The sequence below is a fragment of the Grampus griseus genome (assembly GCF_964374135.1).
Source record: "Grampus griseus genome assembly, chromosome: 16".
NCBI classification, from domain to species: domain Eukaryota; kingdom Metazoa; phylum Chordata; class Mammalia; order Artiodactyla; family Delphinidae; genus Grampus; species Grampus griseus.
In genome coordinates, this window is record NC_139010.1 from 12,444,616 (window position 1) to 12,461,414 (window position 16,799).

The window sequence follows — 16,799 nt, forward strand, 5'->3', positions numbered from 1 at the left end:
CAACCACACATAATCATAAGGTAAAGGTAAAAGAAATTTCTAGGACCAGGTTTAGAATTTTATTCCTTATGGTTTTCATGGTATACAGAGATGTTGAAACATGGATATGAAAGCAGGATTGAAAACTGATACGAAGGTGAAATCTGGGGGAAAGCCAGAAGGGATTGAAACAGGGTTTGATGGTCAGGAGAGGTCCACTGCTGACCAACTCTGATGTAAAGGGAATATACCATACCTACAGTAGAGCTGTAAGTCTGAATCTGTGGCAAGTTTGCTCTTTTGTTGCTTATTTTTATTCCTCATGAATCAGAGCTAGAAAAGAAGTACTGTTCCTTTATGAGTTAGGGCTCTTAGAATATTGATTTCTTGCTGCTGGGTAGAATGGAAAAGAGAGAGAAGACTGGACATATACACTCTTGTCATATTCTAGGCATGGAAGAGATAAGACCTAAACTGATCAACTCCCCGAAACCTAATGCTAACTATTTCCTCCAAATATCCTTGTGAACTAATCTTTCTTGTCACTTTATTTCAGAATTAATTAATAGCAGTAGAAACTATTCAAGAAAGAAGTTTGATGAGTTTAACAAAGGTAGAAAATGGTTCCATGATGAAAAGCATGAAGGAATTCACTCTGAAGAGAAACTTTATGAATATAATAAAAATGGGAATGGCCTCTGTCTTAATGAAGACTCTGTTCAGCATCAAAAAATTCAAATTTTGGAGCAACCTTTTGAATACAGTGAATGTAGGAAAGCTTTCCAAGAGAATTCACTCTTTGTTATACATAAGAATCCTTACACAGGACAGAACACCTGTGAATACACTGAATACAGAAAAACCTTCTGTGATATGTCATCTCTCTTTGCTCATCAGAGAACACATCCAAAAGAGAATCATTATGAATTTAATGAATGTGGAGAAAATTTCTTTGAGGAATCCATTCTCTTTGAACATAATGTTCACCCTTTGAGCCAGAAGTCAGATCTCATTCCAATTCAGAGAAGCCACTCAATTGACAGTATTATTGGATATAATGAATGCGGAAACTTTTTCAATGAAAAATTAGTCTTTGGCATACAACAGAGCATACAAACAGGAGAAAAACCCTATGAATGTCATGAATGTGGAAAAACCTTCAACAAGAAGTCAGCCCACACAAGACATCGGAGAACCCACACTGGGGAAAAATCCTGTGAATGTCATGAATGTGGGAAAACTTTCTGCAAGAATTCAGACCTCATTAAACATCAGAGAATTCATACAGGGGAGAAACCTTATGAATGTCAAGAATGTGGAAAATCCTTCAGTGAAAAGTCAACCCTCACCCAACATCATAGAACACACACAGGGGAGAAACCATATGAATGTCATGAATGTGGAAAATCCTTCTCATTTAAGTCAGTCCTTACTGTACATCAGAAAACACACACAGGGGAGAAGCCCTATGAATGCTATGAATGTGGGAAGGCCTTTCTCAGAAAATCAGACCTCATTAAACATCAAAGAACTCACACAGGAGAAAAACCTTATGAATGTAATGAATGTAGGAAATCCTTCTCTGAGAAGTCAACGCTCACTAAACATTTGAGAACTCATACAGGCGAGAAGCCCTATGAATGTACTGAATGTGGAAAATTTTTCTGCTACTACTCAGGTTTCACAGAACATCAGAGGAGACATACAGGAGAGAAACCTTTTGGATGTAATGAATGTGGGAAAAACTTCCGTCAGAAATCAGCCCTAATTGTTCATCAGAGAACTCATGTAAGACAGAAACCCTATGAATGTAATGAATGTGGAAAGTCATTCTGCGTGAAGTCAAAACTCACTGCACATCATAGAACACACACAGGGGAGAAACCCTATGAATGTAATGTTTGCAGGAAATCATTCTATGTGAAGTCAAAACTTACTGTACATCAGAGAACACATTTGGGAAGAAACCCTATAAATATAATAAATGAGGGAAGTCACTCTGGGTGAAGTCAAGAGTTTATATAACAAAGAACACAAAGCAGGGAGAAAAATCTATTAAGATTTTGAGAACATCTTTGGTCTAAAGTCAGTTCTCGTAATACAGCAGAGAACTTACAGAGGGAAGAAAATAATATGAAGATATTCTGGACATAGGAAAATTTTCTACTGGAATTTGAACCATACAGTGCATCAGAAAGCTCAGAGTACAGAAAACCTATTGGTGAATGAATACAGGGAACCTTCTGCCCAAAGCCACACCTCACTAAACATCAGAGAAATCACACAGGGTAGAAACCTCTATCAGTATTCATAAAGAAGACTTCATCCACAGGCCAGAGAAAAGGCACAAACTATATAGCAAATTATAGGAAAGCATTTACTATGAGTTGGTGTTTTATTGGACTTGTGTGAAATGTTTGAAGTAGCATTTCAGTGGATATCAGATAGTAATTTAAGTGGGTAGAAGCTTTAAGTTAAACCTAAGCTTATCATACATCAGAAATTTTGAACTGAAGTGTCTAGCATTTAGGAAATGTGGAGAATGTTTGCATTTAGACATAGCATTTATACAATTTGGCCTATTGCTGGGTGTGCTATTCCTTCCACTTTAAGGTACTGGATATCAGCTGGAACCAGGGGGTTATAAGCAACTCACATGTTTATTGCTGAGGCATATGGAAAGCAAGGGAAGATTTTTAGCAAGGGGACCCACCTGCAAGAAGATTTTCTGATGTCCAGGTAGAGAGAGATACCCTGGTCTTGGTGATATACATAGGACAGGAGCTTGCCAGCAGGATTTCTGATTAATTGTGAGGCTGACTAATTTTGAGTGGCCTGTCCTGAAATGGTGGATCAAAGGGGCAATGTAGGTTCCTTGAATGCAGCTACCTGGTGTAGTGGAAGTGGTATGAAATATAGGTAGTTTCTGCCTTACCAGTGTTTAACAGTTTGGCCAGATGCCATCCTGCTGTGAAGTGACTTACTGCAACCAACTTAACATGTTTCTTTAAAAAGCAGAACATTCATGTACAAACATATACGTTGTTAAGTATGGAACTTTAAAAAGCACAAATAGATTTTACTACTGAGTAAGATACAGTAGTTTGCAGCAGACCAGTGCACTCACTAAGAACAACTAGAAAAGCAGTTCACAGAAAGCATCTATTTACTTGCAACCTATTGCAGAAGCAAAGAGGGCTAGAATGGTAATATTCAGGAAGGGAGTGAATGACAGAAAGTATATGGGAAAATATAGCTGTTTTTCCTGGGAGCACTTGCCAATTCTGGCTACAGGGAGGAACCTGAATATTGGGCTTGGCTCAGGCAGAGGGCTATAGCTTGGTGGGGCAAGGGGGGTTAGGGTGCAGGGAGACCAGAAGCCAGGGAATGGTGACCTTTGCCTGTCAAGGCTGGAGTGAAAAATTCTGAAACATGAGAGGCTTCAAACACATAGCCAGTTTCTCAAAATTTTGAGAATACTGACACAGGGCAGGAACTTGAAAATCTAATCTCAAAAACACAAGTAGATTTTCTTTTTCAGTACTGAGAAAAAAATGAATAGAATTCAGGAACTGCCAGGAGGATGGGCCCCTGGCAAACACAGCATGCTATCAATAAAAGCACAAGGTCATACCAGAGGTAGATTGTACCTTACCCAAACTGCAAACAATCTGAGTCATATTTAAAAATCTACCAGAAAGAAAACTCATAGGAACAGATGGCTTCACTGCACTTGTTCTAAATATTAAAAAAAGACATAATACCAAACTTTTATAAACTTTTCCAGAGATAGGAAGATAGGAACTTTCCTATTCACTTTATGAGGCCAGTACAACTTTGATACCAAAACCTTTAAGACATTTCAGGAAAGTAAAGTTACAGACCACTATCTTATGAATTTAGATACAAAATCCTAAAATTAAAAAAATTCCAGCCATATCAAAGGACAATATATCTTGACTAAATGATGTTCACTAGAGGAATCAAAGGATAGATTTAGTATTTCAAATTCAATCCATTTGGCCTTCTACTCCTCTCTCTCATTCTCCTTTCTCCCTTTGCACTTTGTATATTTCTCTTCTGCCTTCCCTTCCTAGCGTTGAAGAGGCAGAATAGGCCTGCCGTGAGGGATGAGAAAGGTGTTGTGGTGATGTGCCAACCTGCATCAAGAGTGCTGGGGGCAAATGGAAGAGATGGTTAGCATGGCTGAGATACTGGTAACATTGAGCAGATAAGTAAATGTATTGAAGATGATGAAAGCCAGGTTCCTCGCTGTTAGAAAAGGTATCTGTAAAAATGGAAAGGGGGGAAGGTAGAAAACCACCTGGAGTGTTGGACTGGAATGATACTCATTTTAACTACACAGAAATAATTATAGTAGTCATTGTGTGTGTGTTTGTATGTATTTTATGGATCTGTCTACTGACAGCTCAGTAGCACTGAGCACACCAATTACCAGGTTATTAATTACTAAATACTGTCCTCCCACCAAAAATGGAGGAGGTCTCTGGAGTGATAGCTTATTCCAAGTCAGAGATGGGGAGAAATATCTACCAGACAATAAGAAAATGTTCTAAGAATTATGGAAACATGTCAAAAGAACCACCTTGGACAGGTTCCAGTGGCCAAATTTGAGACAGTTTGATCAAAACAAATAAAAATAGCATCATAATATAAGTGACTTAAAAATGTGAATCCAATAATTTGTAGATATAAATAAGTGAATACATAGAGGAGGGAAAGCTTTCTTTATAAGCCAACTAATAAATGTAGGAGGAATAATGGCAATAGAAGAAACACTATTTGGCAACCATCATACTGGTGGTTGATTCAGTAAGTAGGTGCCAACATAGGCTAGAGTTTGTGGGTAGAAGTTTAATGAAGAACAGGTATTGGCATTATCTCCAAATATTTCGCCATAAAATACTAATCAACTACCAAGGTGAAAATGGTGATTTTTATGATAAACCTGGCAGACACCAACATAAGTGATCAAAGTTCACTTCACCAATGGTAGGACAGGTCAACGTAATGTACTCCCTGGTGAGATGCTCTGAGAAGAGCCAACACATTTGTGCTGTATTCTTACCAAGAAAGCATAGCCAGAGTATGCTAATGCGGAAATATCAGATGAACCCCCTTGAAAGGTTATATTATAGAATGTAAAGCCTGTATTTAAATTGTCAAGGACATAAAAGGAAAAGACTGGGAGACTGTTCCAGGTTGGACTAGACTGAAGATGTTTTAAAATAAAAACAAAAAGGAAAAATAGAATAGTTGGGACAATAAAGAGTGTGTAAATTCGATGGTAGTGTTTATTTCCAGACTTGGGTCCATAGGTAAGTAAGTGTTTTGTTTCAGGAAAATACACACTCAAGTACATAGGGGAAACGAAGTCTCGTGTCTGCAGATTATTTTCAAATGCTTTAGAAAAAGAGTAATGAGTGTGTGTGTGTAGACACAGAGTTCAAGTATGTGCTCAAGGGACAGATGGAGGAAATGCAGTGCACAGGGGGAAATGGGAATGAGTTTTTTCTACTAGTGACTTTAGTAAGTTTGAAATCATATCCAAGCAATACTTAAAAGTTTAAGTTAATTGATGTAGCCTACCACATTAAAAAAAAATAAGTTAAACAATATTAGTGTCTCAGTAGGTGTGGAAAACATTTGATAGAACTTTACACACATTCATGATTAAAAAACTACACTAGGAATAGAAGGAAACTTCATTAAAAACAAGTAAAAAGCTAATATACAACAAACATCAAATTAAGTAGACGAATACTGGAATATTTCTTCCTGATATTAATAAGGGGACAAGGACCTCCCTGGTGGTGCAGTGGTTAAGAATCAGCCTGCCAGTGCAGGGGGCACGGGTTCAAACCCTGGTCCAGGAAGATTGCCACATGCCACTGAGCAACTAAGCCTGCGTGCCACAACTACTGAAGCCCGCGTGCCTAGAGCCCGTGCTCCACAAGAGAAGCCACTGCAATGAGAAGCCCGCACATCACAACAAAGAGTAGCCCCCACTTGCCACAACTAGAGAATGCCCGCACGCAGCAATGAAGACCCAATGCAGCCAAAAATAAATAAATTTAAAAAAATAATAATGAGACAAGAATGCTTGTTACTGCCACCACTACTATCTAACAGTGGACTGAAGGTTTTAGCTAGGTCAGGTCAGTAAGGCCAAATAAAAACAAAAATAAGACCTAAAAACTGGGAGGATTGAAGTAAAACTCATTATTTGCAGGTAATACCATTGTTTACATTTAAAAGTCTATGGAAAAATTATTAGAAATATGTGAATTTAGCAAACTGGCTATATAAAAATTATATTTTTATGTATAAACAACCAATAGAAAAATTAGATGATGCCAGGAGAATTGCATCCTTCCTGGATAGGGTGGCAAAGAACAGATTTATTCTCCTGCCTGGCATAATTGGGGAAAGGGGAAACAGAAAAATAAAGGAAATAATTATGTTCAAGTCACTGGACATACAATAGCCCTAAAACAGTTCCAGAAATCCAAAAAGTGCATCACAAAATTAAGAGAAGTTCAAAGACAAAAATAAATGAAAGGGTGTTAAGAATGACTTGTGGGGAGAAGACAAGATGGCAGAGTAGAAGGAAGTGAACTCACTCCTTACGGAACCATCAAAATCACAATGAACTGCTGAACAACCACTGCCAAAAAATAAATAAATAAATAATGCTAGAACCTACCAAAAAAGATACCCTACATCCAAAGACAAAGAAGAAGCAACCAAGAGACAGTAGGAGGAGCACAATCACAATAAAATCAAATCTCATATATGCCGGGTGGGCGACTGTCAAACTCGAAAACAGTTATACCACAGTTCTCCCACAGGAGTGAAAGTTCTGAGCTCCCAGCCTGGGGGTCTGACAACAGGAGGAGGAGCCCCCAGAGAGTCTGGCTTTGAAGGCCAGCGGGGTTTCATCACAGGAATTCCGCAGGACTGGGGTAAACAGAAACTCCACTCTTGGAGGACGCACAAGGGTCTTGTGTGTACCAGGACCCAGGGAAAAAAGTGGTGACCCCATGAGAGACTGGGCTAGACTTACCTGCTCGTGTTGGAGGGTCTCCTGCAGAGGCAGGGTTGGCTGTGGCTCACTGCAGGGACAAGGACATTGGTGGCAGCAGTTCTGGCAAGTACTTACTGGCCTAAGCCCTCTTGGAGGCTGCCATTTTCTCACCAAGACCTGGCCCCACCCAACAGCCTACAGGCTCAGTGCTGGGACACCTCAGACCAAACAACCAACAGGGCAGGAACACAGCCCCACCTAACAGCAGACTGGCTGCTTAAAGTCCTCCTGAATAAACTGCTGCCTGATAAACACCCCAACATGGCCCTGCCTACCAGAACGACAAGACCCAGTTCCACCCACCAGTGCGCAGGTACCAGTCCTTCCCACCAGGAAGCCTGCATAAGTCTCTTAGCCAGCCTCATCCACCAGGGGGCAGGTAGCAGAAGCCAGAAGGAACTACAACCCTGCAGCCTTCAGAATGGAAACTGCAATCACAGAAAATTAGACAAAATGAGACAGCGGAGGAATACGTCCCAGATGAAGGAAAAAGATACAACCCCAGAACACCACCTAAGTGAAGTGGAGATAGGCAATCTACCTGAAAAAGAATTCAGAGTAATGATAGTAAAGATGATCCAAGATCGTGGGGAAAAAATGGAGACATAGATGGAGAGGATACAAGAAGTGTTTAACAAAAACCTAGAAGAACAGAAGAACTAAAGAACATACAGATGAACAATACAATAACTGAAATGAAAAATACACTAGAAGGAATCAATAGAATAACTGAGGCAGAAGAATGGATAAGTGAGCTGGAAGACAGAATGGTGGAAATCACTACCATGGAACAGAATAAAGAAAAAAGAATGAAAAGAAATGACGACAGTCTAAGAGACCTTGGGGACAACATTAAACACACAAACATTTTCATTATAGGGGTCCCAGAAGGAGTAAGAGAAAGGACCTGAGAAAATACACGAAGAGATAATAGCTGAACACTTCCCTACCATGGGAAAGAAAATAGTCACCCAAGTCCAGGAAGGGCAGAGAGTCCCAGGCAGGATAAACCCAAGGAGAAACACGCCAAGACACATAGTAATCAAATTGACAAAAATCAAGGATGAAGAAAAAATATTAAAAGCAACAAGGGAAAGGCAACAGATAATGTACAAGGAAACTCTCCCATAAGGTTATCAGCTGATTTCTCAGCAAAAACTCTGCAGGCCAGAAGGGGGTGGCACAATGTATTTAAAGTTATGAAAGGGAAGAACCTACAACCAAGAATACACAGCAAGCTTCTCATTCAGATTCAACAGAGAAATCAAAAGCTTTTCTGACAAGCAGAAGCTAAGAATTCAGCACCACCAGACCAGCTTTGCAACAAATGTTAAAGGAACTTCTCTAGGTGGGAAAGAAAAGACCACAACTAGAAACAAGAAAATTATGAATGGAAGAGCTCACCAGTAAAGGCAAACATACAGCAAAGATAGTAAATTATCTGCACACAAATATGATATCAAAACCAGCAATTGTGAGGAGAGCACAAGTGCAGGATATTGGAAATGCATTTGAAATTAAAGATCAGCAACTTAATACAATCTTATTTTTTTGATATAGACTGCTATATCAAAACCTCATAGTAACTGCAACTGAAAATCTACAATAGATACACACAAAAAAGAAAAAGAAATCCAAACACAACACTAAAGTTAGTCGTCAGATCACAAGAGAACAAAAAAAGGAAGGGAAGAAAAAACACCTACAAAAACAAATCCAAAACAGTTAACAAAAATAAGTGAAAGGATTTACTTAGTGTTGATGACTTTGAAGACTGATTTCTCCCTAAATTGAATGAGTAATTCAATGCAACCCTAACTGCCATCCAACAGCAGGTTTTGTTGTTGGAAATTATGAATTTAAAATGTATTTGCAGATGCAGTGACCAACAATAGCTGACACAGTCTGAAAATAGCAAAGTAAAGCTGCAGGACTCAGATTGCTACATAACTAGACTGTTACAGGCAGACCTCAGAGTTATTGGCTTGGTTCCGGACCACAGCAATAAAGTAAATATTGTAATAAAGCGAGTCACACTGCTTTCTCAGTGCATATAAAAGTTATGTTTAGGGCTTCCCTGGTGGCACAGTGGTTGAGAGTCTGCCTGCCGATGCAGGGGACACGGGTTCATGCCCCAGTCTGGGAAGATCCCACATGCCGCAGAGCGGCTAGGCCCGTGAGCCATAGCCGCTGAGCCTGCGTGTCCAGAGCCTGTGCTCCACAACGGGAGAGGCCACAACAGTGAGAGGCCTGCGAACTGCCAAAAAAAAAAAAACAAAAAAAGGCAGTGGCATACTGGGAGGAGACAACTGCAGTGCATGTTTCTAACCAAGGATTCTTACACAAAATGTGTAAAGAGCTCCTATAAATCAAAAAAAGTCAGAAAAGTTAGCAGAAAAACGTAAATTGAACATAATTTACAAAGAGTATATTTAACTGGCAAGTAAACATGTGAAAACTTGATCAGCTTCAGTAGCCATCAAGGAAAGGTAAATTATAACAAAAATTTAATACCACTACACACCAGAATGGCTAAAATGATTTTTTAAAAACTGATGAAGATATGAAGCAACTGGGATTCATACAAGTTTGGTGGAAATCTAAATTGTACACTTTGGGAAACAGGCTTTTTCTACTAAAGCTGAGCATGCATGTTAATTTCGGGTTTTTTTTGTTTTTTGTTTGTTTTGCTATTTTTTGTTGTCGTTTTTGGCCGTGCTGCGCAGCATGCGGCATCTTAAGCATGGAGTCCTAACCACTGGACTGCCAGGGAATTCCCCTATATTTTGGATGTGTAATTGTACTTCTAGGCATATATCCAACAGATAAATAAAAATATTTTTACTGAAAGAGTATTCACAGTAGTACTATTCTCAATAGCCTGGATACAGACAACAGCACAAATGTCCACCAACACTAGAATGGATATATAAATGTGCTCTATTCACTCAGTGATACACTCTACAGGATTGAGAATGAACCAACCACAACTGCACGCATACAAAAGAAACAGCACAGAGGAGTATATACTGTATTTCACTCAAAAAGGCAAATTTAATATGTGGTGTTGGAAGTTGGGATGGTAGTTTCCTGGATGGTGACAAGTTGCAAGGATTGACTTGAGGGAGCTCCTCTGGTGTTAACAGTGTTCTGGTTTTTTATCTGCATATTGATTGTAGGTGTATTCACTTGGCAAAAGTTATTGTGAATATTTATATATATACTCATAGTTTAGTATAACTGTTCCTTAATAAAAAACAGAAAGTCTGAAATGTTGGCTCTCTGAAATCCCTCCAATAGTTTCTCAGTTCTTAAAAAACACACAACACAAATAAGATGATCCATTAGGATAACAGCAGTAAGTATGTATGTGAAGAATCCCCGTGTGTTGTGCTAAAGGTATGTGAATATATTACATAACATATTTTGTCCCCTTAGCTATGTGACAAAGATTTTTCACGTTAAATGCTAACCAATTTCTCTTAATATACATTTTAAGGCAAATAATATTTTACAGTTGTCAAGTTTACCTTACCTAGTATACGTTCTCTTATGGTTTCCTGGCATATATAAGTGCATATGGCCAGTGTTTTCTATTAACTCTTTAATAAAGAATTTAAACATTGTGTTTATTAAGTTTTCATGGCCTCAGCATCTACCAGTGGGTATCATGAAAATACTAATTAAACAAATTAAGCATTATCATGTTAATTAAAGAAAGCAGATTTGAACTACTTCAATTCAACACAGTATTGCTTTCCATGATATGAAGAAAATATCCTGTTAAAATGTTCAGATGAGACATCTAGGTATAAGTTGTATAATCCAAGCTAAACAGGAAATACTTACATCTGTATTATGATGTTGTGTGTATATTTTTTCCTATTCCTTTCTTCCCAATAAACAGGAGAATACAGAGTTAGATACCAGATTGCTTGAGTTTATATGCTCTCTGGCTTTGGCTCTTAAAAGATTTGTGACAAATTAACTATCTGTACTCAGACCCTCATCTATAAAATGGGGACATTAGTAGTGCCTACTTCATAGCGGTGCTCAGAATAATTTATGAACTATGAGTTATGCATGCATTAGCTGTTATTTCTTGAATTAGCTTTCAAACAATTGAAAGATTCTTACAAACTCTTCATTTCCTATACTCATTTTTTTCCCTTGGTAGCATAGCCTTGATTTGTATTTTTTTACCTTAGTCTTAGAATGCTCAGAGTAAACCTTGGTTAGATTAAGCCAGTCATGGAAAAGTTTCTCCTCGGGGATTTGTTTGGGATTGGCACATGTCCTCATTCTGGCCAGAGCTGTTTGCAGAGGTGTTCTGAAAACTTCTGGAAAGGCTTCTTTCTTGTGCAGCTGAAATTTTTCATGTCTGGACATGACCCTTAGTTATATCCTGCATCTCTGAGCAGTAGGTGAAGACTGAGGGTGGTAGAGCAGAGAGTGAACAGATCTGGATTCATGAGGATGTCATTCAGCTCTTTAACTGTTCTGCAGTGAGGATAGTCGGAGGCTGTACTCAGCAGTGGGCAGAACTCAGAGTAGCTTCCCTGCCCAGGCAGGGCCACAGAACAGCCCCCAAGGCTGGCAAGACTCTTGTTTGGGGAGTTAATCAGGGAGAATTGTGCCCCAAGTTCCTTGGCCAGACATGGCCCAGTGTCCTGGTTCTGCAGATGTGCAGTGCTGCTGGCCATGCTCTCTGAAGTGCTGTTGGGTTAAGCAGCTTTCCAGGCGCTCGGGTCAGGCTTCCTGGTAGGGTGGGGCTATGTATTAGCTCCCCTGCCTGGCTGGAGTGGGGGGAACAGCTCCACCAAGCCTTGCAAGGCTATTTTTTTTGTGGTCTTACCTCAATCCAGTTCTGTGGTCCTGCCTGGGCAGGGAAGCTACTCCATAGCTCTACCCATTGCTGAATACAACCTCCAACACTACCAATCAGGAAACCTAACCAGAACTCCTGGGAATCTCAGTAGCTCACCCTGCAGCCCTGATTGCAGTGGCACTTGAGCAGAGAGTTTGGCCAGCAGCTCTGCGTCTGCAGAACAGAGACAGTGGCCCCATTTGTCCAGGGAGCTTAGTGCACAGTTCTGTCTAACCTGATCCCCAAACAAAGAGCCCTGCCAGTCTTGGGGGCTGATCTGCAGCCCCAACTGGGCAAGGATGCTCGTTTATAGCCACACCCAAAGTGAATACAGCTTCCAGCCTGGCTTGACCAAGAAACCCAGCCAGATCTCCTGGGAATCTGTGTAGCCCATCCTGCAACTCTGATGACAGCAGCACTTGAGTAGAGAGCCCATCCAGTGGCCCTACCCATTTGACAGAGCTAGGACAGTGGTCTGTCCGGTCACGGAACTTGGTACATATTTCTGCCTAATTTGATCCTCAAACAAGAGACTTGCCATGCTTAGGGCCTGTACAGGGGCCCACCCTAATAAGAAAACTAATTTGTAGCCCCTTCCATTGCTGAATAGAGCCTTCAGTCCATCCAATTAGGGAGCCTAACCAGAGCACAAGAGGAGCTGCCTAGCCCATCCAACACCCCTGCTTACAATGGCACTTGAACAGAGAGCAAAGCCCTTGGCTTTCCTCATCTGCAGGGCAAATCTGGTGGCCCCATGTAGCCAGGGAATTTGACGTACAGTCTTGCCTTATTTGGGTTCCCAAACAATGAGCTGTGCTGGCCCTGGGACCTGTTCTTCACCCCACCAGGGAAGAGAAGCTCATTCATAGCTCCATCTAACTGCTGAGTATAGTACTGATACCCAGTCCTGACTGTCCAGGAAGCCTGACCAGAGAACCCAGGCAATAGCAGAGCCCATCCTATGGCCTCACTTGAGCAGGAAACCAAGTCAGCAATTGCTATTCAAATGTTTTCAGCCAGAGGCAGCCCCTCCTGACCTCAGAGCTTGGGCAGAGGCCTTGCCCCAAAAGAGATGGAGAGCAAGCCCCAATTGCCCAAAGTATGCTACCAGTTGACATGTCCAGAAACCGAAACTGAGCTGACTGGTGAAGAACTGACTTTACCAAAGTTAACCTGTGAAGTCTGGAAGAGGAGACCGTTTGCTCAAATGTAGAAACCAACATATGTATTCAAGGATCATGAAAAATCAAGTAAACATGACACCATGAAAGGAAACTAATAAAGCTCCAGTAACACCCTAAAGAAATGGAGATCTAGGAACAGTCAGACAAAGAATTCAGAATAATCCTCTTAAATAAGATTAATAAACTACAAGAACAGAGATACTTAAAGGATATTAGGAAAACAATGCATGAACAAAATGAGAAGTTCAACAAAGGAATCAAAAAAAATTGAGAGCTGAAAAAAAAGAAACTGCACTGAAGAATTCTGTAGTGTCTCAACAGCAGGCTCAACCATGCAGAAGAAAGGATCAGAGACCTAGAAGTTATCCAGTCAGAGGAACAAAAAGAATCAAGATTGCAAAAGAGTGAAGAAAGACTACACAATGTGTGGGGCACCATCAAAAGCAACAATATCCTCATTATAGGAATTCCAGAAGGAAAAAAAGGACAGATGGCATATTTAAAGCAGTAATGTCAGACTTCCCAAACTAACAGAAATGGCCACCCAGATCCATGAGACCGAAAGGACCCCAAATATGTTAAATCTGAATAGGGCTACACTGAGACACATTATAATTAAATTGTCAACAATCAAAGACAAAGAATTTGCAAAGCAGGAAGAGAATGGAGACAAGTTACATGCTAGGGAACCTCCATAAGACATGGTGGATTTCTCAACAGAAACTTTCCAGGCCAGGAGAAAAAGGAATGATAAATTTAAAAATGCTAAAGGAAAAAAAACCCCTGTCAACCAAGGATTCTATATCCAGCCAAGGTGTCCTTCATTCAGAAATGAAGGAGAGATAAAGACCTTCCTGAACAAATAAAAGCTGAGAGAGCTCATCACCGTTAGATCTGCCTATAAGAAATGCTAAAGAAGCTCTCTGGAAGAAAAGGACACTAATTATATAATCATAAAAACATAAGAAGGTAGGACAAAACTCACTGGTAATGGTAAATATATAGTCAAAGTTAGATTTTGTAATACAGTAATGGTGGTACATAGTTCCCTAACTCCAGTTTAAAACTTAAAAAAAACAGTAAAAATTAGCATAAGTAAAAACATCTATTATATACGCAATATGAAAAATATGTAAACTGTAACATCAATAACCTAAAATGTGAGGGGGAGGAGAAGTAAAAGTGTAAAGCTTAGGAATGCTATTGAAGTCTTGTTATCAGTTTAAAACACGGTGTTATAATTTTAAGATATTTTATGTAAGCCTCATGGTAACCACAAGGAAAAAACCTGTAGTATTCATACACACAAAAAACAAGATAATGAAGTCAAAGTATACTAATTCCAAAAGACATCAAACACAAACACAGCAGGATAAGAAGCAAGGAACAATGGGTCTACAAAACAATCAGAAAACAATTAACAAAATGGCAATAGTAAGTTCTTACCTATCAATAACTGCTTTAAACATAAGTAGATTAAAGTCTCCAATCAAAAGACAAAGATGGCTAATTAGATAAAACAATAAGATCCAATGACATGCTTCCTACAAGAGACTCACTTTAGCCTCAAAGACATACATAGACTAAAAGTGAGGGAATGGAAAAAAATATTTCCTGCAAATGGTAACCAAAAATAGCAGTGGTAACTATACTTATATCAGACAAAACAGACTTTAAACTGACACTGGGAGAAAGAGAAAAGTTTTATACACACACACACATGTAAAGGGATCATTCCATTAAAAAGGTATATAATGTTTGTATATATTTATGCACCAACATTGAAGCAACTAAATATCAACATATAAAGTAAAACTACATGGGCTAAAAGGAGAAATAAACAGCAATACAGTAAGAGTGGGGGATTTTAATACTGCACTTTCAAAAAGGATAGATCATCCAGACAATCAATAAGCATCCAGCGGTTTTAAACAGAACTACATACCAAATAGACCTGATAGACATATACAGAACATTCTATCCGACAACAGCAGAATATGCATTCTCATCAAGTGCACATGGAACATTTTCTAGGACAGACCATATCTTAGGCCACAAAACAAATCTTAGCAAATTCAAGAAGATTGAAATCATACCAAGTATCTCCTCGGACCACAATTACAAGGAACTAAAAATCAACAGGAGGATAACTGGAAAATTCATGAATACACAGAAAATAACAACACACCCTGAACAACCAATGTCTTAAAGCAATTAAAAGGGGAATAAAAAAGTATCTTGAGACAAACAAAAATGGAAAGACAACATACCAAAACTTATGGGATACAGCAAAAGCAGTTCTGAGAGGAAAGTTCATAACAATAAATGCCTACATTAACACATTATTGACCGGAGATGTATTAATTTTGTTACCCAAACGTTACTGACCAGAGACATATCGATATGTTTTTAGAGAGTGACACAATTTACATCACCATGCGAAGTTGTTAGAGCTTAGAATTGATCAAGGGTTCATTATACAACTTATGACTGCCGTTATCATTCACATTTTGCTCCGTTAGGTTTTTGTTCCAACCTTGTGCATAGTTTATTACCATAAAGTTTTCAAAAATGACGCATTGCAAAATTTTGAGTGAAGAAGAATTTTTCAGTGAATTTTATGCAGATACTTTCTCTGACTGTCTGAGAGGCATATATACTAGTGTATCAGAAAATGATAGTTCTTCAGAATATAGTTCTGATTCAGATGATGTGAATATTAGACCAAAAAAAGACAAAAAATCTTAGTGACTGATTCTGATATAGAAAGTGAAAATGAAACTTACAGTGCTGGAGAATGCTCCTTTGCTTCTACAGAAGAGTGGATTGAAGACAACATTTCAGGAAAATTAGAAGACTTTACAGGTGTGTCAGGTGTAACTGCTGAATATAATAACCAGCAAAGTGTTAGTGAAATAACAGAATTAATTTTTAGTAACTTGTTCGAGTTGGTCACTTCTCAAACTTGTATCACCAACAAAATGAAAAATCATATAAAAAGTATGATAAGGTTTTAAAATGGACTGCTGTAACCAACAGTGACATGAAGAAGTTTCTTGGATTAATAATTTTGATGGCACAAATAAGAAAGTCACACTGGAAAGGATATTGGTCGACTGATCCCTTACTTGAAACACCTATCTTTCCAAAGATTATGACGAGAAGAAGGTTCAAACAAATAAGGACATTTCTTCACTTTAACGATAACTTGGAAACTCCACTTCCTGCAGACAGAATTTCAAAAGTTAAACCTCTTTTGGATTATTTTCTACCAGAATTTCAATCAATCTATATACCCAAACAAGAGTTATCACTTGATGAGGCAATGATAAAGTGGAGAGGATGAGTCAGATTCAAAACGTATAATCTGGAAAAACTCACAAAATATGGAATTTTAGTCAGGATGGTTAGCTAAAGGGAAACTGGATATATATGCAACCTTGAGATTTACACAGGGAAGGAAAGAAACTGCAAGAAACAATATTATCAGTCCTACAACCTTATCTTGGTTTATGGCACCATATTTACCAAGACAATTATTACAATGGTGTGTCCACATCTGAAATATTGTTGAAAAATAAAACCAGAATTTGTGGGAATATAAGAGAGAATCATCGTCTACCAAACCAATTAAAGGAGAAATCTAAAAATCTATGTGGGG

General features: G+C 38.9%; 1 protein-coding gene across 1 annotated transcript in view; it reads left to right on the forward strand.

Annotated features, from left to right (window-relative positions):
• Positions 1-16,799, forward strand: part of LOC309834703 (uncharacterized protein) — a gene marked incomplete at its 3' end in the record, with an annotated part of 92,672 nt that overhangs the window by 47,276 nt on the left and 28,597 nt on the right. The window contains exon 5 of the mRNA XM_082673729.1: positions 536-1,873. Within this exon, the coding sequence (XP_082529855.1) occupies positions 536-1,873 (1,338 nt within the window). The remainder of the gene's footprint in view (positions 1-535; positions 1,874-16,799) is intronic.